Source organism: Rattus norvegicus, chromosome 14 (genome assembly GCF_036323735.1).
Source record: "Rattus norvegicus strain BN/NHsdMcwi chromosome 14, GRCr8, whole genome shotgun sequence".
Taxonomy (NCBI): Eukaryota; Metazoa; Chordata; class Mammalia; order Rodentia; family Muridae; genus Rattus; species Rattus norvegicus.
Genome location: NC_086032.1, coordinates 43,227,894 through 43,255,627, shown reverse-complemented (window position 1 = coordinate 43,255,627; position 27,734 = coordinate 43,227,894). Strand labels below are relative to the sequence as shown.

Genomic DNA, 27,734 nt, shown 5'->3' with positions numbered 1-27,734 from the left:
TCCAAATTCGACACCCCCACACAGACACACATGCAGGCAAAACACCAATGTGCATAATAAATAAATTCATTTTAATAAAAAGAAAAAATATTGTGGCAGAAATTCTCAACTTGGGGGTTGAGATCCCTTTGGGAGTCAAGTGGTCTTTTCACAAGGTCACATATCAGATATTTTTACATTATGATTCAGAACAGTAGTAAAATTAGTTATAAAGTAAAAACAAAAATAGTTTTATTGGTGGGGGGGGGCGGGTCGCCACATCATGAGGAACTGAATTAAGAGGTTGCAGCATTAGGAAGGTTGAGAACCAGTGTTATGGAGATTAGAATAACAAACAAGGACTAGGAACACAGTTAAGTTGGTAGAGTCTTTATCTTGCGTGCACAAAGCCCTAGGCAGATCCCTAACACGAATAAGCTGGGTTTGGGGGCAAGAGCCCCCTCCAGCCCTCTGGACAGAGTGACAGGAAGACCAGAAGTTAATAGTCAATCTCAGCTTACACAGGGAGTTAGAAGCCAGCCTGGAATACATGAGACCTTGTTTCCAAAATAAAATCTTCAATGAGTCGTGACTTCATAACTTTTTATTTATATGATCTTGGTTGCAATGAAGTTTTAAAAATTGTTTTATATATATTCCAAATGTTACCCTGCTCCCATCCCCCTCCAAGAGTTCTTCACCCCGTCCCTCCTCCCCTTTGCCTCTGAAAGGGTGCTCCCCCGCCCAAATTCTTTTTTTTTTTTTAATATTTATTTATTTTATGTATGTGAATACACTGTAGCTGTCTTCAGACACACCAGAAGAGGGCATCGGCTCTCTTTACAGATGGTTGTGAGCCACCATGTGGTTGTTGGGAATTGAACTCAGGACCTCTGGAAGAGCAGTCAGTGCTCTTAACCACTGAGCCATCTCTCCAGCCCCCCCAAATTCTTAAAGTTACTTTACTATCCATTTGTGATCAACAATGTTTTTTTTTTTTCCAGCATATCTGATTGACAAGGTCAAAATCAAAGGCTACTATGCATTCAAACTGACTGAAGAGAAATCTAAGCCTAGATTTGGATTTTTCACATCTGACTTCAAAGCTAAATCTTCTGTACAGTTTTATAGCAAGCTGATCAGCAGCAGCGGCTTCTCCTCTGAGAACAGAAGTCCTGCCTGTGGTCAGCCTCCAGAAGACACAGAATGCGCCATTTGCTCCTTCCTTACACAGAAGAAACCACTCATCTTCTTTGGTTGTTGCTTCATCTCCACTCTGGCTGCACTGCTATCAATCACTATTTTTCATCATCGGAAGAGAAGAAAATTCCAGAAAGCAAGGAACTTACAAAATATACCATTGAAGAAAGGGCACAGCAGAGTTTTTAGCTAAACTATCATTTCTGTCAGTTTAAAGATTCACTCCAGTTCCGCCTACTGATAACTTACAATGAGAGACAGCTCTAACCCAGGTGAAGACAATCGTTGCCTTTGAAGTGTGGTTCAAATCATACCTTTAGGTACCGACAATCAGTGAATCAGTTCTTGGAGCTGAAGATATCCAACAGTAACTCTGGGCATGACCCTGAACATTGCTTCGGGAAGTGTGAATCGCTATTTCACATCCCTTTTTCTCGGTAAATAGCAATCTATTCACGGCAAAGAAATTAATTTTAAAAAGTGAAATCTTGTCTTAGACTTCGTAGTTTAAACCTGCTTTGACGTCATTGTTGTTTTGAGACAGGTCTATTACATAGCTCTGGCTTTCATGAACCTTGCTATGTAGACCAGGCTAGCCTCAAAGTCTTAGGTCCGCCTGCCTCTCAGCCTTCTGAGTACTGGGACTAAAGGTGTGTATCACATGCCCAGCTAAAACTATTTAAACCTGACAGTCAGTGACACACTCTCATCACGTCTGACAAGGTGCTGTTGGTTAGGTCAGGGCTGTCCTCAGATGGAATTTACAGACACAACAGGGCTTTAGCTCACACTTGTCCCCAGGCCAAGCATAGGCTCTAAACACACCAATGCTAGCTTTCAGGCACTTCTTAAACATCCAAGTTTGTGAGCTCTCTCTCACTGGACTTGTAATTTTTTTTCTATTTATTTTTTGTGGCTTGGTGAGTGGGTTCAAGACAGGGTTTTTCTGTCCTGATACTTGCTCTGTAGAGACCAGGCTGGCTGAAACTTAGGAGCTCCGCCTGCCTCCCACGTGCTGAGATTAAAGGTGGACACCACTATGCCCAGTTTGGACTTCTGATCTTAAAGGAGCTTCATGGGTGGAAAGATGGCTCAGAGGTTGAGAGAACTGGCTGGTCTTCCAAAGATCCTAGTCCAATTCCCAGCACCCGCATGGCAGCTTACAACTGTCTGTCATCCCAGTTTTAGATCTGACACCTTCATACAGACATACATGTAGGTAGAACACCAATGTACACAAAATACCATCCCCATTTTAAAATAAAGTGGCATTACCCCTATTTTGCCCTTTTTTTTTTTTGAGGTGACACGATTTGCCACACTGAGCAAAGTTTAAAAGATGGATTACCAATAATGATCAAAGGATCATTATTTGTAGTTGTGCATTGTTGTTACACACACACGCACACCCAGAATATCTGGAGCCAGTCACATTATCCAGTCATTGTCAACCTTCTTCAGGAATTTAGAGTCAAAGAAAAGTGGCTCTTCCACAAAGAGTCTTAGTGATAAACCATAAACTAAAATGTTAAAGTGATTTTTAATTGCATTTCAGATCTATCTACTGTTAAACCTAAGGCATAACTAGGATTCTTTTTGCATTTTTCAAGACAGCGTTTGTGTAGCACTGGCTATCCTGGAACTCTCTGTACACTAGGCTGGCCTTGAACCCACCTGCCTCCGCCTCCCAAATACTGGTATTAAAGGAGTGCATCACCACTGCCAATATATTAAAATTCTTATAATCAGCACTAATTAAAGTGTTTTGCCTCCATATGTATGGATGTTCACCTGGCACTTGACCTGACTGCTCTGCAGGGGCTACACGCGCTCCTAACGAGTGTCTCTACAGCCACACAGGTTTCTGTCACTTGAATTCACTCCAGAAGGGTTTTAAAAATCACTTCTATAAACCTCCATGCCTCCATCTAAGAGCTAGGATTACACGTGTACTACCATGCTAAGTTCAGTTTTCTATTAACCATCACTTTTTTGTTTTTTTGTAAGATAGGGTCTCACCCATTATACAGCTGAACGTATGTATATATATGCACACATACACGCACCCCTCAGGATAACCTCAACTCCCTGATCCTCCTGCCTCAACTCCACTGGAGGGGCTACAGGAATATACCACCACATACCCGACTAAAACCTTCCCTATTTAATGTCTTCTCATTAAGCTAAGTGCAGAACTCCTTCCCAAACTTACCTTGCTGAGTTCCCCAAATGTAAAGTACCTAGCCCAATGGTTTCTGCTGTCACACTTTGGGGAAGGATATGAAAACCATGAACTCATGATCACTAGAAAAGGAAAAGTTCTGAGTAGCTACAGAAAAAAAATCTCATTTTACATATTCAATAAAACCCACTTCTCATTAAACCTTTAAACTGGTGTTTAACCTGTTAAATGAAGTACCTTGTGTCTATCTTAACCTTCAGTGCTATACCAAATGACCTGGTTAAAGCTATTTATACTGATCATTGGAGGTCAACAGATTTTGGCAATTTTCTTGTCACCTAAACTGGCCAAATACATAGCTGACACTAGTTCTTCCTTAAACCCCTGCAAGGATAGGACTACAGACAGGATAAGTCACATCTAGTAGCTGGAACCCTGTTAATCCTAGGCAAGCACTGTTAACTCAATCTAGCCCTTCAAGACAGGGTCATAGCCTTGAATGGCCACAAAGCATCTTTTTTTTTTTTTTTGGTTCTTTTTTTCGGAGCTGGGGACCGAACCCAGGGCCTTGCGCTTCCTAGGCAAGCGCTCTACCACTGAGCTAAATCCCCAACCCCCACAAAGCATCTTAAAATTACCAGAAATTGAGTAGCAAATGCTCTCCATCAGTCCAGACATTCTAGTTTTGGTTGTTCTAAGGCAAAGCTGTGGATGGTGGACACTACAGCGCTACTCTTGCATCTTGCAGAGTTTAGCTCTCAGCACTCACAACTCCAAGCGGTGACAATTCTGGCTCCAGGGAAACACTTGGAAATATATTCAGACATAGGCAGACTCGGCACTGCCTGTTCCCCAGCACTGATGAAGACATGCTGCCCTGCCTCAAATGCAAGGCAAAAGGGCAACAGACACCAATTGCACTTATAAAGGACACCGGTTTCCAAGCTATCAAGGGCTGTGTTGTGGTACTTGCCTACAATCCAAGCATTGAATAGGCAGAGATAAGGTGAAGTCTGAGGCCATCATAGGAGACCGCCTTCTCCAAGAAGTTACAGGTCTAGAACTAATCGAATATGCCTAGCATTCAGTTTTGGGTGACAGGTCACTCGCCCAGTTGGATGGGGAAGTAATTCACACAAGCATCAAGTCTGTTACAACCCTCTTGCTTCAACCCCCATCACCTCCGTGCTAGAATTACAACTCTACAAAGATAAACTCCAAAGAGAAACCACCACGACCTCTATTTTCCAGCTCTTACTGAGACAGCCCTGCCCACCCAACACTCAATGTTATGCCTGGGTGAAGTCAAACAGCTCTAGGTCCTTCCTCAAGAGCTATCCTCACTCAGCATTCACTAGGAAGGTTGCCTGTCATTGCTACTTTAGGCCACTTGTTTCCATGAAGAAAAAACCCAAAACAGAAAACATTGTGTTGCTTCAGTATCAGTTGACCCATTAAGTAGTAAGATCAAGGACACACAAATCAATATATAAGTCTTTTATTGTTTCCACAGAGCCCAAACTGTACTTGTTATCAGGATCTTGTTTCTGAAGCTAGGAAACTGTAAAAAAAAAAACCAAATATACAAAATACTTTTGTCAATATTCCTGTCCAGAAAGTTCTGTAATCATTTTCATAGCATACTACATTCATCTGAAACAGTCATAGACATGGGTGCCCACCTGAGGTCTCATTCGTCAGGCTGCTGGACGGTTCCCTTCTCAGAAACATAGATGCCATCCAAAAACTTCCTGATATCCTTGTTTTTAACTGTTGTGGCTTGCTGAATCAGAGCCGCTACACAGGAAGAAGTACACAGCCATTATTTCACTACCAAATTCATCTCAAACAAGGCCAAGTAACTGGAACTCAATCCCTGGAGCCTACACAGTGGAAGGAAGAAGGAGGGACTCCTTCATGGCCCTTGGATCTCAACTGAGCACAGTGGCACACACCCCAATAAACAAAGCCAGCCATGTGCCACCCATTTTGAACTTGAAACACAAACATATAACCATTTCCTATTCATGATACAAAGCACAGTATAAATTGCATACACAACAGATTCACAATGATTTTTTCTTATTTCTCAGAAGTTTTAAAACAGAAATCAGACACAAATTCAGCCTCAAGGCTCAGATAAAATATTATAACAGACATTAATATACACACCTGAATTTGAAACAAGTTCAATATCATTTCCTTCAAGGATTAACTCATCCTTCTGGGCTTGAGAGACAGAACAAGCAACACCTGAAAGAGGTGTATTCAATAGCGTTAACAAGAGAACTCTAAAAATTACAAGAAACAAATCAAGTTCTTTAAGATTCAGAATTGGACTTCTGAACACACTGTTATCACAGATGACAAATGTGACTCCCAGACCCCACAAAAACTGCTGGATCTTACAACTATTTCAACATACTCCCTCTTCAGGAAAAGTTCAAGTGATCAGAACTATGAAGTGCTGAAATACCTTCACCACATCAAACACAACCATTCTATCCAAGACCCAAGGACAACGAACTGTAATAACTTCCCCGTCATCTCCGAAGGTGCACACATACCTGTCCTCATCCGAACCCTCCGGATGTATTTTTCACCCAAGAAATTTCGGATTTCAACCAGAGACCCATTCTCCTGAATAACGACGTTGATAGGGAAGTGAGCATACACAGACCTCATCTTGTAACGGAAGCCCTGGATCAAATAAGCAAGCTGTGAGCAATCTTGAACAAACTCAGTTTTCAGTTCAGGCTGGCCTAGATTCTGAAATTCCTCTTCAGCTTATTAAAGCTCCTGGGGGAAGCTTTGCTTTACCGTCTCCTCAAGAGCACAAAGGGTTTGGGGATTTAGCTCAGTGGTAGAGCGCTTGCCTAGGAAGCGCAAGGCCCTGGGTTCGGTCCCCAGCTCCGAAAAAAAAAAGAACCAAAAAAAAAAAAAAAAAAAAAAAAAAAGAGCACAAGAGCCTCACTTTTGGCATTAGGATATGGTGGAGTTACCATAGACACTACCAGATAATAAAGGACTTCAGACTATTAGGCTAAATAAAAGTCCAAGTTCTTCACGGGAACAGGGAGCAACAGGGAAGCATGATCAATCAGGCACACAAGAGACTTAAAAAACAAGGTGTATTTATGAAACAAACCTCTGCAGCACTAACTGTATTTTGGGAGAAAAGATTTGGAACAGTGACTTCAGATATGCACAAGTCAGACCTTTTCTATCCATTAGTCCCACACACCAACCAGTAATTCTTATCTCCACTATAACATACCTACCAAAAAAACCCTGAAACTGAAGTGTAGGAGCCTGCCCAGCAAATTCTTAGGTTTGATCTGTGGTACACCCCACTCTCCAAAACCTGGGTGTAGTTCGTAAGAGTGTATCCTGCCCCTACACATTTATATTCACAAAACACATCCAAGAAACCTCTTCCAAAGGGTTAAAAAGCATTGTGGGGGGCCGGCTTACCAGTGTCACACCCTTGATCATGTTCTGAACATGACTGCAGATGGTTCTGACAGTGGCCAGTTCCTTCCTGTTACCCCACCACTTGTCAACACGGAGCTGTAACAGAACAAAACTTTAGAATTAAAACAGCATTTCTACCTGGTGCATACAAGAGCATTCAAAAGACACAAATGCACTGTATGTCACAGTGTCACTTGCTCAGGACACAAGAGGGACGGTATACCTCACCCCTAAACCCTGAGAACACAACCAAGTTCACTCAGAGAAGAACTGAGTCTGAAAAGCCACTCAGCCACATGTGGGGAACATCTGTTACCCGGCTTCCCAGCATTGGATTTGACTTTATAATTTCACTGAAGCTAAATCCTAATTTCAAGCACCCAATCGGTATTGTTCAAAGTCACCCCTCTGCCTCCCCCCAGTGCTGGGATTAAAGATGTGTGCCACCTCGCCCGGCCAAAGGCACCAAGCCTCATGCTGTTACAAACACCTGAAGTATCAGAAGATACTGAAGTTCTTACCCTTTTCTTTTTCTTTCCAAGAAGACTCAGCTCTACATTGATGTGATTGAAGTCCCTCCTCAGAGTTCCTCTGGGGCCCTTCACAATGACTGTGCGCCCCTTCAGAGTGATGTCGACTAGAAGAGAAGATGAACTCGTGAGACCCCAGGCAAGGGACTAGAGCATGCAAGAAATATGTCAGAGCAAAGCGTGAAGCCACCTACCATTTTCTGGAATGTCGACAGTCTGATTGCTGAGAATGGTCTTCATTCTGAAACACAAACACCCGGGTAAGAAGGCTGGAGCAGGGAACGTTCTACACCAGACACCGAGCACAGTTCCGCTCCAAACGGAAATCGCCAGCTAGGAAGACAAGCAAGCCGGCAAGACACGAGTGGGTCCGTGACAAGGAGTGGCCTGGGGGTGCATGGGTCGGGAATGAGCGGGCACCAGAGAAGTGTTAGGAAGTCCGGGACGGCGAGCCATGGCGGAATGGCTGCGGCCGGGGTGGGACTGAAAGCCCGAACGCAACTTCTAGCTCGCGCCACCAAATCCAAAGGGCGTATGTCGTGCAGGGGGACAGTCGGGACAAAGATTCGGGGCATCGGGTCCATGCCGCTGGGGTCCCCAAGAGAGGATGGGTTTAGATTCCAAAGGAACGCAGGCCCTAACCTCCTCACCTCGCAGTAGATGGGGCAAAGAGAGAACGTCCTTCGTCATCACGTTCTTGTAATCCGTCAGGGCGCTGGCGTGTTGCGTCACGACCGAGCGACGGTTTAAGGCAAAACTACTCGATCACCGAGCTAGTCGAGTCGCGCAGGTTCGACGATCGCGTATTGCGTCATAAGTAAAGCGACGGACTTTGAGACCCGTCCTGTTCCGGGGGTGCTGGTTCCTCGGTCCCTTGACCCTCCTAAGATCTAAAAGAGGGGATGGCTTTACGCTGCTGGGATGCAGCTCGCAGCCTGGGGTCCCGGGTGAGCGACAGGAACGCCATTGCTTATCTCAAGTTCAAAACCAGGGAAATCGTTCCAGATATCTTTTTTAAAGCCGTGGCATATCTTAAGTATTGCAAACTTGTTAACATATTTTTAATACCCGTCTTAGGAATAGAAGACATGAAGATGTGGCATGTTAAGCCACTTCCTAAGGTTTTCTGATCTATATTTAGCAGTTATATTTGATCTGATCCCTACTTTTTCCCATTCGTCAGGGCTGAGTGTCCATCAGGGTCCCTGTAACCTAGGCTGGCTTGAAACTAAATTCTTAGATCAATTCTTAGAGTCCTCCTCACTCTGCCTCCTCTGAGTGCTAGATTACATGTTTGTGGCTTGCGGTTCTTCCACCCTGAGCCTTTTTCAGATTCTGATGAGTAGTTAAATCGTTTTACATAATTTCTGAATCAGTTCTTTGGCTTTCTGTAGATATTTGGAAGATATGCGTGCTCGGTTAGAGCATTAAGTTCTTTGCCAGATGAGAAAAAGAAATTTTTGCATAATGGGCCAGACCTTCAAGATTTTGTATCTGGTGATCTTGCAGACAAGAGTACCTGGGATGATTATAAAGGAAACTTAAAGCGCCAGAAAGGAGAAAGGTAATTGAATATGAGAGACCATTTTGATTTTGTGCACTGTTTTTAATCAAGCTTTGAATAGATTTTTCTGCACCCTTTGACCATTTTTCTTTGTCCTTCATAAAATGACCTGACCATTTTATACTGCCATATCCCATTTTATATCTAGCGTCTACTTGAGAAAGTATAGGTTTTCCTCTTGATAAACCTATTTATTTACCTTATTTATTTATTTGGGTTTTTGGAGATAGTTTCTCCATGAAACCCTAACCCAGGCTGGCCTCAAAACTGAGATCTACCTGCCTGAGATCCCAGGCGCTGGGATTAAAAGTGTATACCTCCACCCCCAGCTCTAATGTTCCTTTCCTGAGAAAGTTTACATATAGCCTATGGTTATTTAGTTGGTTTGGTTTTTGTTTGTTTGTTTGTTTTTGATGATGTACAGTTGCCTGCATACAGAAGGCTTTGGATGCCAGATTCATAACACACAATAAGCAAATAGTAACAGAAGCGTGGTGGGGATTTGGTGTACAGTGTTGTTTTCAAAAATACTTATCCAGGGGCTGGGGATTTAGCTCAGTGGTAGAGCGCTTACCTAGGAAGCGCAAGGCCCTGGGTTCGGTCCCCAGCTCCGGGGGGGGGGGGGGGAAGCTAAAAATACTTATCCAGGGGGCTGGAGAGATGGCTCAGTGGTTAAGAACATTGACTGCTCTTCCATAGGTCCCGAGTTCAATTCCCAGCAACCACATGGTGGCTCACAACCATTTGTAATGGGATCTGATGCCCTCTTCTGGTGTGTCTGAAGATAGATACAGTGTACTCATATATAAATAAAATGAATAAATAAAAAAATACTTCTCAAACAGCTTCTAGATCAGGGAAAACTAGGGATATAGCTTCCATTCCAAAGGTTAGACCTGTCTTTTTTGTTGGTTTTTTTCATTTCATGGCTTAAGTCAGAGTTTATATAGTCTGGGCTAGCCTTGAAATTACTATGTAGTTAGATTTGACCTTGAACTCCTGATTCTCCTACCTATTTGGATTAAATTGTAGCAACACAGATGTGAACCACTGAAATTAGCAAATTGTCTCCCTTATTAATGACTAGAGCCTAGAATGCAGGATAGATAGTGTGCACTTGGGTTCTTTCCTTATTCTGAGTTACTGTAGTAATTTGTAGTATTCACAGGGAAGAATATGCTAAAAGGCATATCCTTCCTTTAATTAGAACAGTATAGCAATGTACGTTTGAAGGTAGCTATAAGCATTGCACCCACTTCGACTCCATTATCAGTGTTTTCTAAAGCAGCTTAAACAGACCGAAATTTGAGTCTTTGTTCTTATTACTATAAAGGAAATGAGTTAGTTCAGAAATATGGAAAAGGCTATCCTGGGAATCTGCTAGAGCAAAGGTACATGCTTTCCACAGGTTGGTAATGGACCGTTCTCTCTGGCTTTCCCTAGGTTAAGACTACCTCCGTGGTTAAAGACAAAGATACCCATGGGTAAAAATTACAATAAGCTGAAAAATACGTTGCGGAATTTAAATCTCCACACAGTAAGAGTGTATTTCCTCTTTGTCTCACCCAGCATCTGTACTGTTTCCCCATATTTGTAAAGGGTTTTTTTTTTTTTGAGGGTTTTTTGTTTTGTTTTGTTTTGGGTTTTTTTTTTGTTTTTTTTGTTTGTTTTTGTTTTTGTTTTTTGAGATACAGTCTCATTAGGTGGCATAGGCTGGTCTGGAACTCACTGTATAGGCCTGTTTGTTCACAAACTTGTGATTCTCCTGCCTTACCTTCCCGGGTACTCAGATTATAAAATGGGTGGTGCCAGATGAGATGAGAAAGAATTGATTGATGAGTGTATAAAAGCAGCAAAGAGAGCAGATAAAGATGAAAAGTGAAGTGTTCTCAACAGTAATTAAAAGGTACATAGACGATTAGGGTGGGAGTGCATCCCAGTGTCGTCTCGTGTGTAAAAGCCAAGTCTAATTTTCCTACAAGACAAAAAAAGGTGATTAATTTCTTCTGAACTCTGTGGGAAGCATAGGCAGTCGTTTAGATAATCTGACTGTGGGCTGCAGAGATGGCTCAGTGGTTAAGAGCACTGACTGTTCTTCCAGAGAGCCTAGGTTTGATTCCTAGCACCCACATGGCAGCTCATAACCATCTCTAGTTATGGTATGAAATCAACTCTAGTTTCAGGGGATCTAACACTCACTCTCTTCTGGACTGTTTTGACGCAAGGCATGCATGTGGATCACAGGCATACATGCAGGCAAAAAAATCTATACATACAAAATTATAATAAAAATAATTTTTGTTTTTCCTTTTTTTTTTTTTTTCTCTTTTCTTTTTTTTCGGAGCTGGGGACCAAACCCAGGGCCTTGCGCTTGTTAGGCAAGCGCTCTACCACTGAGCTAAATCCCCAATCCCCTTTTTTGGTTTTTTGAGACAGTGTTTCTGTGCATAGCCCTGGTTGTCCTGGAGCTCACTACGTAGACCAGGCTGGCCTTCATATCCTCCTGCTGCTGCCTCCCAAGTGCTGGCACTAAAGGCATGCACCATCACCACCCAGCTACTAAAATAATCTCAAAAAAAAAGGACCACTAAAGAACCTAATACTCCATTGTTGGTAGGTCGGTCCTTTCAATCTGATGCATCGTTTCCCTTTTTCACAGGTATGTGAGGAAGCCCGATGTCCAAACATCGGAGAGTGTTGGGGAGGTGGGGAATATGCCACCGCCACAGCCACGATCATGGTAAGGCAACCTGGCCTCTACAGCTTAGTTCAGGATGGTATGGAGATGTCTAAACCCTCAGCCTAAAAACGTGAACTGTGAATGCCCAGTGAGACTCTTAGCACATATGAGTTTATGAAAATCACAGAGAGACCCTGATGATCTTGTCACATATGTGACTTCACCCTCTCTGAATTAATCTGTTATTGGATCTTCCATGTATCTGATATGGAACTCTTTGGTGCCTTAGGGTATGTGTTTGCATTAATGTTTGGAAATATTTTTCATAATTATATGTCTTGTGTATCTATCTGTGTGTCATCTACTTACCAAGCAGTACTTCCAGTGGAACCCCACTCAGATGTGCCTTCATCTTTCTCCTGAATAGCCAGATGGCTCAATGGGTAAAGTCACGTACCGTGAAGCCTGGTAACCTGAGTTCAACCCACAGGACCCACCAGTGGAAGGAGGAAACCGACTCTCACATGCTATTCTCTCATGTCCTAGTGTTCTCACACGTGTGCATACCCATACCCACAAAATAAATAAAATGCCACTTAAAAAAAGAATATATTTTTAGCTGGGCAGTGGTGGTGCACATCTTTAATCCCAGCACTCAGGAGGTAGAGGCAGGTGGATTTCTTGAGCTTGAGGCTAGCCTGGTCTACAGAGTGAGTTACAGGATACTCAGGGCTACACAGAGAAACCCTGTCTCAAAAACTTTTTTCCAAGTCATTTCTTGTTGATTATTGAGTTGTAAGGAATCTTTGCAAACTATGAGGTTGTAAAGAAAAGCAATACAACAGACCTGGTACCTCTGGTTAGACTTTATTTCTAGTTTGTTTGTTTGTTTGTTTGTTTGAGACAGGGTTTCTTTACATAGCCCTGGATGACCTGGAACTCACTCTGTAGACCAGGCTGGCCTCAAACTCACAAGAGATTTGCCTATCTCTGCCTCGCAAGTGAGCACCATCACCCATCTTAATTATTCTTAATTTTGTGCCTATGTATGTGAGCAAGGTGCATGTAGAGGGCATAGCCACTTGTTTACTCCATGTGGGTGCTGGGAACTGAACTTGGGTCTTCTGAAAGAACAGTCCTCTTAAACACTAAGCCATCTCTTATTTAAATTCTGGTTGCACTGTGGAACCCAGGCTGACCCTGAACTCATGATCTTGTCTCAACTTCTCTGGTGCTAGGATTGCAGGTTGGCTTTAGGCTGACATTCTGTTGTTGTTGTTGTTGTTGATGACGGCGACGACGACTACGACAATGGTTGCATACATGTGGAGATGTGTATGGAAGTCAAAGGACTGTTGTTGTAAAAATATAAAAATAAAAAAGTATTGTTGGTCTTTTACCCCGCTAGGCCCACGCCGCGGTGCCCCAGATATCTGCTAGATATCTTAGCGGAAACACATCCCAGCTGCATACTTTCCTACACTCAAACCCTCAATAAAAGATTAAACATACAAAGCCCAGTACCATCCATCCCTTGAGAACATTAATAACAATCTGTAAATACGCAGAGCAGAATCTTTTTTTTTTTTTTTTTTTTTTTTTTGGTTCTATTTTTCGGAGCTGGGGACCGAACCCAGGGCCTTGCACTTCCTAGGCAAGTGCTCTGTACATCACTTGTCACGGCTCCTCTGCCCCTCTCTCCCTCTCTTCTCCTCTCCCTCAGTCTCCTCCTCTTCCTTCAAAACTTCTCTCCCGCCCATGTTTTCTTCTCCTCCAATGATAGGCCTCCTTCTATCCTGTACCTGCTCCTCACCAGTACTTTACAAATTCAATGGAGAGGTAGTTCTGGTGAAGTCACCTGAGTTCTGAGTCCTTGACTAGGCTACTGTCGTTGGGGCAGTGGAATTAGCATCAAAATACAGTAACTTCTGGGCAAACCACAACAAAGGACTTCCCACCTTTGCCTGGGATCTGAGAATCAAACTCACTTGCTTGCAAGTGCCTTTCCCCATTAGCCATCTTGCTGGCCCCTTAAATTATAAAATGATCTGTTCCCTCTGGTCCCATAGTCCCTCCAGTTCTCTTAGCACTTACTTAAGTATATCCTTTCTTTATCCACATTTCTTATTTCTTAACCAGATATCATTTAATCATGAATGTTTTGGATTCTTGATACACAGAACCAGTCTGATGACATTCTTGCCATTTATTATTGGCACTGTACTCTTCAGAGTCATCTGCCTTCTTGATATAAATTGTACATCTCTATTCTAGTTGATGGGGGACACATGCACAAGAGGTTGCAGATTTTGCTCTGTTAAGACGGCAAGAAATCCCCCTCCATTGGATCCCAGTGAGCCCGACAATACGGCCAGAGCAATCGCAGAGTGGGGTCTGGACTATGTTGTGCTGACGTCTGTGGACCGAGATGATGTGGTCGATGGGGGAGCTGAGCACATTGCCAAGACAGTGTCATGCTTGAAGGAAAGGTACTTGTGTCCCCCCCCCCCCCCCCCCCCCCCCCCCCCGAGCTGGGGACCGAACCCAGGGCCTTGCGCTTCCTAGGTAAGCGCTCTACCACTGAGCTAAATCCCCAGCGGTACTTGTTTTCTATTTGTTAATTTTTGAGGTCTTTTTTTTCCCCTCTCTCTTTCCTTTTTTCTTTTTTCTTTTCTTTTTCTTTCCCCTTTTTTTTTGGAGACCAAATCTGTGTAGCCCTGGCTGTCCTGACACTCATTATGTAGACCAGATCAGCCTTGAACTCACGGAGAAGCACCTGCCTCTGCCTCCTAAGTGCTGAGGGTAAAGACGAGCCGTCACACCCAGCCCAGCACTGAGGTTTAATAGGTCACCACTGAAGAGTGAGTTCGTTGCGGATACAGCTTTGTGGTAGAATGCTTGCCTAGCATGCTTAAGGCTTTAGGTTTGATGCTTATCCCCTTCCTCACACGTCTTTAATCCCAATATTCAGGAGGCAGAGGCAGGTAGATCTCTAAATTCAAGGCCAGCCTGGTCTATAGAGTTCCTGGACAGCCAGGGCTACACAGAGAAACTCTGTCTGGAAAAAGACAAAGAAACCGTGAGTTGCTCTTGCAGAAGACCTGGGTTTAGCTCCCAGCTCACATGGTGGCGGACAACTGCCCTAACCTCACAAGGGAGGCAGCACCCACTTCTGCCCTGTGAGCACTGGACACACACTGAATGCATATGCATATACACAGGCAAAACACAGGCGGAAAAGAAAGATCTCTAGAAGAATAAAAACGTAAAGTAAGATGAGATAAACACGTGTCTGGACACAGTTTTCATTTTTATCTATCTGTCCTGCCAATTTTACTCATAGTCTACATTTCAAAAACATTAAAAAGGAGCAAAGTTGATAGATTGGTGGCACATGCCATTAGTCCCAGGGTTCAAGGGCAGAGACAGGAAGATCTCTGAATTTAAAGCCAGCCTAGTCTACATAGCAAACTCCAAGCCAAACGAGTCTTTCTACTTGTTACAGTTCAAAAAATATATTTTGTATTTTTTCAGCTCATAAAATTTCTTTCGAAAGCCACTATTGCATCTTAGGTGCGATTTTTTTTTTTTTTTGGTTCTTTTTTTTTTTCCGGAGCTGGGGACCGAACCCAGGGCCTTGCGCTTCCTAGGTAAGCGCTCTACCACTGAGCTAAATCCCCAGCCCGCGATTTTTATTTTTTAAAGTCAGTTTCAGAGTTGCACACTGTGATCTTTCAGTCTCTTATTCACAAGGGGACAAGTGTGGTCTTTCCTATCAGGGAGCAGCTGCACTGCGCCTTTGGATTTGCCAGAAGCTCTGTGACCTAGTTCACATTCCAGGGCTTCGTGAGATAAACACGACCACCACAGACACGGGAAGATTAATGTTTGAATGATATTTCATTTAAAAAAAGAAAGAAAAAAGAGAAACAACACAAACCAACTCATGAGTCAGCAAACCCAGAAACCGTTTTGAAAGCGGAGAGCATGGTGAGATGTTTGCTAGAGGCGGTGAGGAGGACAGTGTCTGATGAGTTACAGAAGAACCAAAGTTGAAGAAGGTGGCGCTTGCAACCACACAAAAAACATCGCAATTCGTTTTCCAAACAGTAAGATAATAACGATAATAATTATGTTTTATATTTTGGTTCCTTTAAATGAGTTTGCTTTTTAGTCACCTACTCCAGTTAGGTTTAAAAGTCAGGTTCCTGTTCTTTCTGCAGTAGACGTCCTGATTGTGATGCCCGTGCAGTCCGCTCACTGCTCTCAGGGCTTTCGTGTAGTTGCTCACTTAGGACCCATTCTGTGTCCGTGCCTTCCTTAGCAAGACTGTGAGCAACAGACCTGCAGCTCTCCTCAGCTCAGTGCTTACCTTCTTCCTCCTAGGAATCCAAAAATCCTCGTGGAATGCCTCACCCCCGACTTCCGAGGAGATCTGAGAGCTGTAGAAAAGGTGGCGCTGTCTGGACTAGATGTGTATGCACACAATGTAGAGACGGTTCCAGAATTACAGAGGTGATTATGTGTTAGTGGGTCACAGCACACTGTGAACTCTCACTTTGCAGCAGCTCCTTCCTTTCCCTCCCCTTTCCTTTCCGTCCTCTCTTGCACCTGTCATTCTTTCTTTCTTCATGAATTAGTAGAAAATCAGAAAAGATAGCCACCAAGAATGAGTGACCAAGGGCTAAAGAGATGGCTCAGTGATTAAGAGCACACAAGCTTTGGCAGAGCTCCTAGCACTCGCTTCGGTTACCTGTGGCTCCAGCTCCAGGGTGGTCCAGTGACTCTGGGCTCCACTGACACCTGCACTCATGTGCACACCCCACACAGGCACATACATAGACACTATGCTCTATTCGTCCTATTAATTTTGTAGTTATGAATTATGAAGGACTGTTGTTCTACATAATGAGTATATTCAGATTTCAGAAAAATTAGCTTTTTTTTTTTTTTTTTTTTGGTTCTTTTTTTCGGAGCTGGGGACCGAACCCAGGGCCTTGCGCTTCCTAGGCAAGCGCTCTACCACTGAGCTAAATCCCCAACCCCAAAAATTAGCATTTTAGCTGCAGACAAAATTAAAAATTTCCTCCAACTTTATCGGGTATTTGGCTGTGATTTAATTAGCTACTCTCCATTGTTCTGTGTCTCAAGTCTACAAGAAGTTGCAGTGAATGGTACCAAGCATGTTGCTCCTGGATTATAAGCACAGCTTTAATCCAGTGGAGAAATATTTTGTAAGAAATTATTTCAGGCTGGCTTAGAGGACTCAGTGGGTGAGGTGCGTGTTGGTAAGCCAGATGACATGAGTTCAATCCCTGGAACCCACACGGTGGAAGGGGAGACCTAACTCCAGTCAGCTCTCCACAGGTGCCATTGTGGGTATTTACACACATTCACAGGCACACATACATACACAGATGAAATAAACAATAAAACAGATGTGTGAAGTGTAGTGGCACACAACTGTCATCCTAGCCCAACACGCGTGTACACCCATGTGTGTCTGGAGGTTGAGGATTGAGGGCTGCAAGTTCAAGGCCAGCATGGCTAGCATGACTGTTTCACAGTGTTAGTTTTCTATACTGTTAGTTTTATAGTTTTTTTAAATTGCTGTTTTTAAACATGTGTGAGTGTGCATGTGTGCAAGGACACGAACATCTATGTACAAGTCAAAGGATAGCTTATTGGTTGTTAGTTTTTCCTTGTATATGGGTATATTGCCTGTGTACTGTGTGCATGCAGAGCCCCTGGAAGCCAGAGGCTAGAAGGTGATACCAGTCTGCTGGGTCTACCGTTAGAGACAATTGTTAGCCCTTGTGGTACTGGAAATTGAACCTGAGTCCTTTAGAATAGCAGCCAGAACACAAGGCTCCATTAGAATTCAGAATTCAGCAGGGGGCTGATCTTATATTAGTTACGTCCAGCCCTTTGCCTTTCTTTGCATTTAAGCCATAGTATTTTGGCCATTGTTGAAGGGTACCACGCTTCCTGTACCGACCCTGTGTCGATATTGCCAGTAGTGGGTGCAAGTTTCCCTGGTTTCACTTCAGAAACATTATCCTTCCAGTGAAAATTCCAGAATGCTTTTCCTCCAAGCCTATGGTGTTATTACTTGCCAGCAGAGGGCAGTCCAACCTGCAGGAAAGAAATGCTCATAAAAGTTTCAACCCCCAAAGTGAGCCTTCCCTCCTTCTGCCTGGTTTCTTTTCTTGCTAGAAGTCATTATAATTTTGTGTTTCAGAATTCTAATTTCTCAGTGTATAAACAGAGTGATTTCTAGTCTGGTTTTCTCTGTCTCAAGACTTTGGGAGGCTTGACAGACCTAGGAAACCCAGAGAAGGCTGGTTTTGTTTTCAATGTTAATAAACTTTGTGCACAAATGACATATATGCTCAGTGAACCGTATATGCTAGAGCAGTGGTCCTCAGCCTTCTTAGTGCCGAGACCCTTTAATACGGTTCCTCATATTGTGGTGACCCCAGCCACAATATTATTTTTGCTGTAGTTCACCAGTGTAAGTTTGCTACTGTTATGAATAGTAATGTAAATGCCGGTGTTTTTGATGGCCTTAGGCGACCCTGTGAAAGGTTGGAAATGCTTGCTCCTCTAGAGTGTGCTTCTGGTCTTCCGGCTTGGTTGTATAACAGTGCAGTTGGTTGACCTTGTTTTGTCACTGAGAGCCACCCTGTTTTCCAGGAAAGTCCGTGATCCCCGGGCCAATTTTGACCAGTCTCTTCGTGTATTGAAACATGCCAAGGAGGTGCAGCCTGATGTTGTTTCCAAAACATCAATAATGCTGGGCCTCGGTGAGACAGACGAGCAGGTCTATGCCACGATGAAAGGTAACGGACAGGCGCTGAAAACAAAGCCCTCCATCCAGTTCCCTGAGGGGCAGCAGGAACTGCTTTCTAAAGCGCCTGTTAGTTTGCGCCTCCTCCAAGGTCATAAGAGCTGAACAAAGCTCCTGGAGCTGCGGCTAGGGCAGCAGGGGCCTCCCTGCCTCCACGTCCAGAACCAGAAAGGACGTGGGCACAAACAGCAACGTGCAGGAAAGGAAGCTCTTAGATCATGGAATGGTGTGCGTTTAGGCCTCTTCATCTTTACCTGTTCAGTGAAAACGGGATTTTATCCACTCCTCTCTCTGCCGCTGGGTGGTTTGAGAGGCAGTTAGGTACCAGGCCTTGGTGGATAAGGAAGATTCTGAAGCCATGTCTGTAGCTTAGAGGTAGGTGCTTGCTCACCAAGTACAACTGGCAAAGAAGGATTCTGGTACACCAGAGGTCAGGCCACACTCAGCGAGCACATCCTGCTCACCAAGGAAAACCCTAATAGAACATGTTGGGCCCAGACGGATGCTTTTACTTCAAAATAGTTGTTCTATTGCCTTTTTTTTTTTTTTTTTTTAAATTCAGGTAGAGTTAGAGTTATTAAGAAAAGACTTTAGGGCTGAAGAGATGGCTCAGCTATTAAAGGTTAAGTTCATAACCAAAAAGATAAGAGTTCAGTTCCTAGCAACCATGGCTATCTCTCCAGCCATCAAGAAAAAAGAAAAAACAGTAAAAAGGATTTTTTTTTTTTGGTTCTTTTTTTTTTTTTCCAGAGCTGGGGACCGAACCCAGGGCCTTGCGCTTCCTAGGCAAGCGCTCTACCACTGAGCTAAATCCCCAACCCCATAGTAAAAAGGATTTTAACGTAGGCTTGAGCATGGGCATTATTAGAGACACAGTAAAGGAAAGGTAACACACCTCCAGGCTTGGGCATGGATTCTCAAGAGTCATCTCCCTTCTCCTTTTATGCCTAGCAGACTTCCTGCTCTAAACCCTCTCGTCCTGTTTTAGCTTCTGTTTGATAACATTAAATGCATTTGTCTTTTCCCCGCTCTGTGAGCCCCCAGCCGTCCTGGAACTTTGTCTGTAGAGCAGGCTGAGCTTGCACTCAGAGATCCGCCTGCATCTGCCTCCCATGTGTGGGGTTAAAGGTGTGCGCCACCAGGCCCAGCCTTAGATTTTCCCCTCTGTCTCTCAGTTCCGCACTACTGTGGTAATCATTGCTGTGTTCTCATCGGAATCCATGGTGCTTTTGAATGAATGGGTTTTCTCCTGTCTTGTATTGCCTATGACAGTTATAGGTCACAGCATGCAAGTCCTCCTCCTGGACCTGTGCTTAGATCTGTAATTGTAGCTAACACCTGCTAAGTGGAGTCTTTGCCTTTCCCCTCAGCTCTCCGTGCAGCCGATGTGGACTGTTTAACTCTCGGGCAGTATATGCAGCCGACCAAGCGCCACCTTAAGGTACGAATGTCTTGAGTTGCCAATGGTCCTAGTGATTTGAAATAGATCTTCATTGTCCCCAGGTAGAGATTAGAAACCATTAGCTTTGTAGGATAGTGTCCGCGTGTATGTAGAAGTTTCCATCTTACTCACACCTAAGACAGCGCGCTGGTACTTACTGTTAGCAAACTGCTCAAGAGTTAAGACCCAGGAGATAGTATTCCCGGCATTTGTGGTCCTGTGACTTGGTACAGTTGCCTGCAAGACAAAGCTGACTAAAGAAAAGGAAGGCAGTTCTCTGTCTCTATAACAGAGTGTTTATTTACTGGAGAACTGTGTTGGGTAGCATCATGTGCTCTAGTGAGCTCTTAGAGCCCCAGGTTCAACCCCTAGTACTGACAAATAAAAAAAAGAAAACAGGCCAGGATTAGTGCTAAACAATATACAAGATAATTGGTCTTGTCCTCAGGCATCTTATACAAAGTCTTGGAATGATGTTAAAATGCTTGCAGACTGAGGTCAAGTCCCAGAACCCACGTTTGTTTTTTCCCTTAAGTCAGGCATGGTGGAATGTGCTTATAATCCCAGCACAGGGGTGATAGAAACAGGTGGATTCCTGGGGCTCATTGGCCAGCCAACCTGGTCTTCTTAAGAGTCCCAGAGGCCCGCAGCAAAAGAAGGTGAAAAATGCCTGAGGAACAACTTCCAAGGTTGTCTCTGGCCTATACATGTGTGCATGAGCACCCACCAAAGTGTGCGTGCACACACATGCATGTATACACACATACAGAATCTCATAGGCATGACCTGCTCTGGCTTCTACTATTAATAAATGAAGAACAAGGGGCTGGGGATTTAGCTCAGTGGTAGAGCGCTTACCTAGGAAGCGCAAGGCCCTGGGTTCGGTCCCTAGCTCCAAAAAAAAGAACAAAAAAAAAAAAAAAAAAAGAAGAACAAATATAAATGATCTGTATATTCTTGCTTCTTTACCTGTCGGAACCGCTAATATAGTACAAAGTATTGTTTCTTCCTCTCTAAATCCTCTATGATTAACTCAGATAGAATCCTACAGAGGAGAGGGAGGGGTCTGGATAAATGACGAGCCATCCTGAGTACATGGGTGTAGACTTTATATAGAATCAGAATTACTAAGAGTTCTGGAGTCTAAAGTGACTGTTTACATCAAGGTTGAAGAGTACGTTACTCCTGAGAAGTTCAAATACTGGGAAGAAGTAGGAAATGAACTTGGATTTCACTACACTGCAAGTGGCCCTTTGGTGCGATCTTCATATAAAGCAGGTAAGCCTAAGCCTGACTGCAGGAGGTGGCTCTGTACCCACTACCTCCCCACAGTGATGTTCCACCCCACAGCACTGAAGCCCTAAAGCAAATTACAGTGGGAATAAAAAGAGGTCTTTTTTCCTAGAATGTCTTTCATAGCTTTGTCATAGGGTCATATTAAAAAGCTTCTCTTTGGAGAAAGGAGGGAGAGGGAGAGAAGCTGTAGCAGGACAATATGGCGGGTGGTGTTTAGATTCCACGCTGTACCTTTACAGGTTGTTACAAATGTTTTGTTGTTGTTGTTGTTGTTGTTATTGTTGTTGTTGTTGTTTTTGTTTTTTTTTTTTTTCCGGAGCTGAGGACCGAACCCAGGGCCTTGCGCTTGCTAGGCAAGTGCTCTACCACTGAGCTAAATCCCCAACCCCGTTAGAAATGTTTTTAAGGGATGGATGTGTATTGGGCTTTGTATGTTTAGGTGGGCAATTATATCTTATCAATTGGGCCAAAGGTTATTGTGTTGTGTGTTCTTTCATGTAGCAATTTAAGTGTAAGAAAGTGTGCAGCGGCTGGTCTGGGCCGCCACCGAGTTGAGATGTGTGTTTCTGGCATGGAAACCTGCCTTGGGAACTAGATAGGCAGAGAGATTGCTGCCAGGCTCAGAGAGAGGCCTTCGGCAGTGTGATATGGGATAAAGCAAAGAGGGTGAGAGGCTTTGCTGATTGAGAATTAAGATAACCAGCAGATATCTTGGGGCACTGAGGAGCCGGACCTAGTGGGGATAAAAGACAACCTTACTTTTTTTACTTTTTATATTTTTACAACAACAATGTTGAATACATGCAAACATTTAAAATAAAAGATAAAAATACTTAAAAAAAAAAAGCTTCTCTTTAGCTTCATTTGTTTCTCGTACACGTCCTCACTGTTCTCAGCCATTTGACAACAACACACACCATTTGCATAGCCGGCTATCCCATGCGTGACTTTCAGTAGCAGATCTCCCAGGAACAACAGCGCATGGCGCGTGTGATGCAGTTTTCTAGGAAATGTATATTCATTTGCCAGTGGTGCCAGCTTCATCCCCATGCTGTTGATTCCAGTTCCACGTAAACATCGAAAGCCCATCACCTTGTTGCTTGCACAGTTAATCTCCTTGTTGATCCCCCGACATAAAAGGGAAAACTAAAATCATTTTTTTCTTAAACAAGTTTTCAGTAGTTTGACCAACCTATTTTTTCATTTTTGGTGTGTAGCTCTTGCTTTGGTCAGCTGACTGAGCTGATTATGAAAGTAAAGACACTTTCCAAGGGATTAAAAAGTCACTTGGAGCTAGGAATGCAGTTCAATGGTAGAGTTCACACCACACATGCTTGAGGCCCAGTTCAGTTCAGTTCTCAGCAGCACAAGAAGAGAGTAGCAAAGAGGTCAGGTGAGTCCGGCTGCAGCACTAGCATTTGGGAGGACAGAAGAGGAAGCTGTCCTCCGTTAGTTAGGTCAGCAATTGGGATTGGTAAACTAGGTGTTTTGGGATATATACAAAATATGTTAATACTATTAATGGTCATTTAAGGGATTTCTGTGTTCACTGACATTTGAATCACAGATATAAGTTAGAATTCTGTTTAGAACAACAACAAAAAAAAAACAACTTTCTTTGTTGTGGGTGTTACTCAGTATACCTGTCAGGGATCTCAGTGTAGGCATGGTGCTGTGTGCTTGTATTCCTAGCCCTGGGGAGGAGGTCAGGCCACCCTCAGCTATGTGGGGAGGTCAAGGCCAGCTTGGGCTCCAGGAGACTCCTGTTTTTAAAAATAAAAAAACCAAAGCAAAACAGGAAAAGAAAATAAATTTAAGATATTCTCACGAACAGCTTATCCTAGTTATAAGAGCCAAGAATTTGAACTCTCTGTTATTTCTTAAATAGTAATAAAGCATGAAGTTGGGGTGTATAGGAGGAGTTGGGGGTTGGGGATTTGGCTCAGTGGTAGAGCGCTTGCCTAGCAAGCGCAAGGCCCTGGGTTCGGTCCCCAGCTCCGGAAAAAAAAAAAAAAAAAAAAGGAGGAGTTGGGGGTAGAGTCCAGGGGAATATGATCAAAATGTGTATTCATGTTTGAGATTCTTAGAATTAATAAAAATTCCAGGAATTTGGTTCAGCACTGACTAACAACAGGCTGTGAATTAGAAGTGAGACTTAAGCAGGATGGCTGTCAGATTGGAATACATACATATCATACATACAATACATATAATGCATACTATGCATACATACATACATACATACATACATACATACATACAATAAAGAGACTAGAACCAATATTAGCTTCTAGAAGTGGGTACCTAGAGTAATATTTATTTAGTTTTCTGTCTTTTCTTTTTGTGGTGGGTGGTTTTTTTTTTTTTTTTTTTTTTTTTTTTTTTTTTTTTTTTTTGTCTTTTTTTCGGAGCTGGGGACCGAACCCAGGGCCTTCTGCTTCCTAGGCAAGCGCTCTACCACTGAGCTAAATCCCCAGCCCCGGTGGGTGGTTTTTAATTTCTTTGTTTATTTGTGTAGCGACACAGTCTCACTGTCTAGGCTTTGCTGACCTGGGACTCATGTAGATCAGACTGACCTTAAACTCACAGAGACCTGCCTGCCTGTGCCTGCCTCCAAGGTCTGGGATTAAAGGTTCGAGCAGCCATGTGCAGCATAAAGTAATATTTAAAAGGAAATTTCCAACATTTGTAAGGAAGTGAATTATGATCTTTTAGTGCTTTTAAAGTCACTGCTAAAAGATAGAATTCTGGTGTGTAGAGAGCATTGGGGCTCAGATGATGGGCTCCAGTCTGGTGATATCTGTTCTGTGTCACAGTACGCACAAGAGGCTCGGATCCTGGGTGATCTTTTCGGATGTCGGTTGCGTTCAGGTCGTACTTGTAAGATGACAGAGAGGAGTGACCTCTCATGATCCTCATAAGATGAAGCCTCTGGGGCTGCGCTGCAACAGGAAACGCTGCGCTCATCTGAAGCTACACTGAACGGAGCCTCATGGGCGGAAGGGAGTGCGCCCCTCAGCGCACTAGCTCAGGCCCCACTCACGGGCGGGAAGGAGAGCTCTGGCTTCCCTGGAGGGGAATGAGGGAGTTAGCGATTTCCCTGCTCAGCTGCAGGGAGCTCTGCTTTATAAGCATCAGATCCATGCTAATGATGGCGGAACCGCTCTCTGGCTCTCTGAAACAACTCTGTCAGCCATGAGGAATAGTCAGCCTTTGCAGGGGATGAAGGCACGCAGAAGCAGCCCACGGGGTTGGCCGGCCATCTTGCAGAACCCTTGGTTATTGGAAGGAATAATAGTTGAGTGTCTAGAGATGAATCAGTCCTTTTGGTCCCCGAGCAGGCCTGGGCTGTTACAGAGAGAGGAAAGGGAGGGAGATGTGGTAATGCATTACAATCTCAAAAACTAGAAATTAAACCAAAACAATTGGGGAAATGCCAAAGATAAGGAATACTTAGAAGATAAAAATACTCCTTTGAGAGCTGAGAGGAGGGAAATGCCAGTAAATCCAGTGTTCTTTGTGAGGGTGGGATTCTGAAACAGGAGCTTGTTGCTGACTACTTTAGGATATTAATGTATTCTTATTTTTCCTAAATAGGTGAATTTTTCCTGAAAAATCTAGTGGCTAAAAGAAAAACAAAAGTTTCTAAAGTTTAGCCAAGACCTTCCAGATCATTGGAATGTTAAGATTTCACTTCCGGTTGGTGTGAGAGCGGTGCCATCCTGTCAGGATTCCTGTGCATGCAAACCAGCACCTGGTCTGAAATGTCTGATGTCTGGTCCAGGCATAATGGCATATACCTGTAAGTCCACCCAGGCCATCCTGACTTCCTGCGGAAGACCCGATCTCAAAAAAAGGAAAAGAAAGAGAAAGGAAGAAAGAAAACCGTCTGTAAGCTATACACACTTAGTGATGATAATTCATTTGACTTCTTACCAACCTTTGTCCTCATCCTTGTCAGTGATGTGATCATGGAACATCTTTGAATGGTTTGCTGTGGCCATTGTAATTTAAAAGTGTATTAACATTTAGAAGATCTTATAAATCACAGTAACCCATATGACATTTCTTTTCTTAAAAAAAGATTCATTTTTATTTGCGTGCGCGCACGTGTGTGAGTGTGTGAGTGTGTGTGTGAGTGTGTGTGCGTGTGTGAGTATGAGTGTGTGAGAGTGTGTGAGAGTGTGTGTGTGTGAGTGTGAGTGTGTGAGTGTGTGTGAGTGTGAGTGTGTGAGAGTGTGTGAGTGTGTGTGTGAGTGTGTGAGTGTGTGTGTGTGAGTGTGTGCGTGTGTGAGTGTGTGTGAGTGTGTGTGTGTGAGTGTGTGCATGTGTGTGTGGTACATGTGTCTGTGGAGGCGAGAAGAAATGTCTTCTGGAACTGGACGGAGTTAGAGGAATACATGCATCCACACACAAATGGACTCTGTGCCACATAATAAATAATCTTTTTAAAAACCTGCAGAGATAAAGTCAGCACCAGTGTGGAGTTAGAAAGGGCTCATGAGCTCCCACTCGTGTCAGTAGCTGAGGAGAGGAGCCAGTTTTCTTTAAGGGTGTGGCCTCTGTGTTGACCCATACTCTAGAGCAGAGCTTCTCAACCTTCCTAATGCTGAGACCCTTTACTACAGTGCCTCATGCTGAGGTGACCCCAACCATAAAATTATTTTTGTTGCTACTTCATTACTGTAATTTTTGCAACTGTTCATGAGTCATAATGTAAATATGTGACATGCAGGATATCTGATATGTGACCCCAAGGGGTTATGACCCATGGGTTGAAAAGCAGTGCTCCAATGCCTGGCTCAGCACCCATGAGGATAAGCCAAAATGCTAGGCTGCTCACCATTCTGGAGTCTAGGAATGGGGAAGATTGGAGAGTTACTGAAGCTAGACCTCTAGCTGACTCCCCAGTCAGTGCTTCCTCATCCTTCCTTTGGGGTAGAGCCTCCTCCTCTCACAGGGATATGAGCCAGCATCCCAGTCATTGCATACCCATGCACTCAGTGATGTCCAGAAATGTCTGAAAACGGGGCTGGGGATTTAGCTCAGTGGTAGAGCACCTGCCTAGCAAGCGCAAGGCCCTGGGTTCGGTCCCCAGCTCCGAAAAAAAAAAAAAAAAAAAAAAAAAAAGAAATGTCTAGAAACCTCCAGGCCAGCACTGGCTCCTTCCTACTCTGTTTTATTGAATAACATGGTCCCTACTGGTACCCCTTGCTATCCTTCATTATAATGGGTTCCTTACAAAGGGAAGCACACACATGTGTGCACAGGACAAAACACAAAGATACACACTTGAGCCTCAGCAGTTGGGAGGAAGATTGCTGTGAGTTGAAAGCCAGCCCTGGTCAAGGCCCTTGCCTTAGTTTGGGTTTTACTGCTGTGAACAGACATCATGACCAAGGCAAGTCTTATAAATGACATTTAATTAGGGCTGGCTTACATTATCAAGGCGGGTAGCATGGCAGCATCCAGGCAGACATAGTACAGGAGGAGCTGGGAGTTCTACATCTTCACCTGAAGGAAGCCAGGAACTGATTAGGCGTCTTCAGGCAGCTAGGAGGAGGGTCTCCAAGCCCACCCCCACAGTGACACACTTCCTCCAACGAGGCCACACCTGATAGTGCCACTCCCTTGGCCAAGCATTTGCAAACCGACACAGCCCTTTTTATCTGTCCTTCCAAATTGGGTGTGGACTTTTTGTTGTTTGTTGAGACTGGGTCTCTTGTAGCCCAGGCTAACCTCAGAGTGGCCATTTAGTCGAAGATGTCTCCGGATGTCCTGGCTCTGTCTCCTGAGTGGTGTGATTACAGGCCCCTAACACTAGCTGGACAAGAATACACACTTAAACTCAGCACTTAGCAGGCAGAAGGAGAAGAATATAGTGTTTGAGGCCTGTCTAGATTGTGCAGCAAAGCCACCCCAAAATCACCTTCCTTACCTTCCCCAAGCAGTCCTCATATTCCTCAACTCCAGCTAAAACCAGCCTTTATTATCCTCTCTGTTGTGTTGTGTTCTGAGTCAGGGCCTCACAGTGTAGCAAAGGTTATCCCGAAACTCACTTCAGTAGTCCCGGCTGTCCTGGAACTCATGGTTTCTGCCTGCTTTACCTCCCAAGTGCTCACTTTACAGCGAGGGAGCCACTCCACTTGGCCTTGTGCCTCTTTTTGCTAATTTTTAAAATAAGGTTTATTTTTTAAGTTATTTGTATGTGTGTTATCTTACATAGTTATTTTTATCTGTGTGTGGGTACCCGTGTAGGCCAGAAGCACTGGATCCAACCAAGCTGCATTCCTGGCCCTTTATAATAAGTATTGACTTACTTAAAAATCTTACATGAGGCTATCCACATTACACACTTTACAATATAGCCACATAAAAGTTCCTTCATAAGATAAGGAATAAAGACAGGATTCTGAGTCAAAAGGTAAGTTTGAGCTTTATTACTTTAGAAAGGACTTCCTCAGGACGTGGCTGTCCACAATTCTGCCTCCCTGTGCCAGCGTTCTCTTAATAACAATCTACTTCTGATATTAATGTT

General features: G+C 43.7%; 4 protein-coding genes across 10 annotated transcripts in view; 3 read left to right on the top strand and 1 right to left on the bottom strand.

Annotated features, from left to right (window-relative positions):
* The window catches only part of Klb (klotho beta), a 50,570-nt gene extending 48,905 nt beyond the window's left edge, over positions 1 to 1,665 (top strand). The window contains exon 5 of the mRNA XM_039092743.2: positions 984 to 1,665. Within this exon, the coding sequence (XP_038948671.1) occupies positions 984 to 1,372 (389 nt within the window). The 3' untranslated portion in view covers positions 1,373 to 1,665. The remainder of the gene's footprint in view (positions 1 to 983) is intronic.
* The window catches only part of Rplp2l3 (ribosomal protein lateral stalk subunit P2 like 3), a 188,672-nt gene that overhangs the window by 31,942 nt on the left and 128,996 nt on the right, over positions 1 to 27,734 (top strand). The gene's annotated exons all lie outside the window — the stretch shown is intronic.
* On the bottom strand, positions 4,844 to 8,092 carry Rpl9 (ribosomal protein L9). 2 transcript variants are annotated; one of them, XM_063272990.1, is made up of 8 exons: positions 8,016 to 8,092; positions 7,560 to 7,698; positions 7,357 to 7,472; positions 6,836 to 6,931; positions 5,929 to 6,061; positions 5,534 to 5,614; positions 5,044 to 5,158; positions 4,844 to 4,922 (listed from the first exon to the last, which is right to left on the bottom strand). In XM_063272990.1, exons 2-7 carry the CDS (start codon positions 7,603 to 7,605, stop codon positions 5,052 to 5,054), a joined length of 579 nt encoding a protein of 192 aa, XP_063129060.1. In that variant the 5' UTR covers positions 7,606 to 7,698; positions 8,016 to 8,092; the 3' UTR covers positions 4,844 to 4,922; positions 5,044 to 5,051. The 2 variants fall into 2 exon arrangements, with proteins under 2 accessions (XP_063129060.1, NP_001007599.3); NM_001007598.3 differs by having other exon boundaries at positions 7,560 to 7,606; positions 8,016 to 8,038.
* On the top strand, positions 8,159 to 25,259 carry Lias (lipoic acid synthetase). 6 transcript variants are annotated; one of them, NM_001012037.1, is made up of 10 exons: positions 8,205 to 8,312; positions 8,760 to 8,929; positions 10,373 to 10,466; positions 11,589 to 11,669; positions 13,884 to 14,098; positions 15,996 to 16,124; positions 18,306 to 18,451; positions 19,830 to 19,900; positions 21,067 to 21,178; positions 24,794 to 25,254. In NM_001012037.1, the coding sequence occupies exons 1-10, from the start codon at positions 8,268 to 8,270 to the stop codon at positions 24,850 to 24,852; spliced, it is 1,122 nt and encodes a 373-aa protein (NP_001012037.1). In that variant the 5' UTR covers positions 8,205 to 8,267; the 3' UTR covers positions 24,853 to 25,254. The 6 variants fall into 6 exon arrangements, with proteins under 6 accessions (XP_038947848.1, XP_063129204.1, XP_063129207.1 ...); XM_039091920.2 differs by lacking the exon at positions 15,996 to 16,124 and having other exon boundaries at positions 8,159 to 8,312; positions 24,794 to 25,259; XM_063273134.1 differs by lacking the exon at positions 24,794 to 25,254 and having other exon boundaries at positions 8,159 to 8,312; positions 21,067 to 22,042.

Excerpts from the sequence above, each read along its gene's own strand:
- Lias (XM_063273134.1), top strand. The coding sequence starts at position 8,268 with ATGGCTTTACGCTGCTGGGATGCAGCTCGCAGCCTGGGGTCCCGG. Across the intron at positions 10,467-11,588 it reads GGAATTTAAATCTCCACACA|GTATGTGAGGAAGCCCGATG; the intron begins GTAAGAGTGTAT and ends CCTTTTTCACAG. Across the intron at positions 19,901-21,066 it reads CGACCAAGCGCCACCTTAAG|GTTGAAGAGTACGTTACTCC; the intron begins GTACGAATGTCT and ends GTTTACATCAAG.
- Rpl9 (XM_063272990.1), bottom strand. The coding sequence starts at position 7,605 with ATGAAGACCATTCTCAGCAATCAGACTGTCGACATTCCAGAAAATG. Across the intron at positions 7,473-7,559 it reads TGTCGACATTCCAGAAAATG|TCGACATCACTCTGAAGGGG; the intron begins GTAGGTGGCTTC and ends CTTCTCTTCTAG. Across the intron at positions 5,615-5,928 it reads GAGGGTTCGGATGAGGACAG|GTGTTGCTTGTTCTGTCTCT; the intron begins GTATGTGTGCAC and ends CACCTCTTTCAG.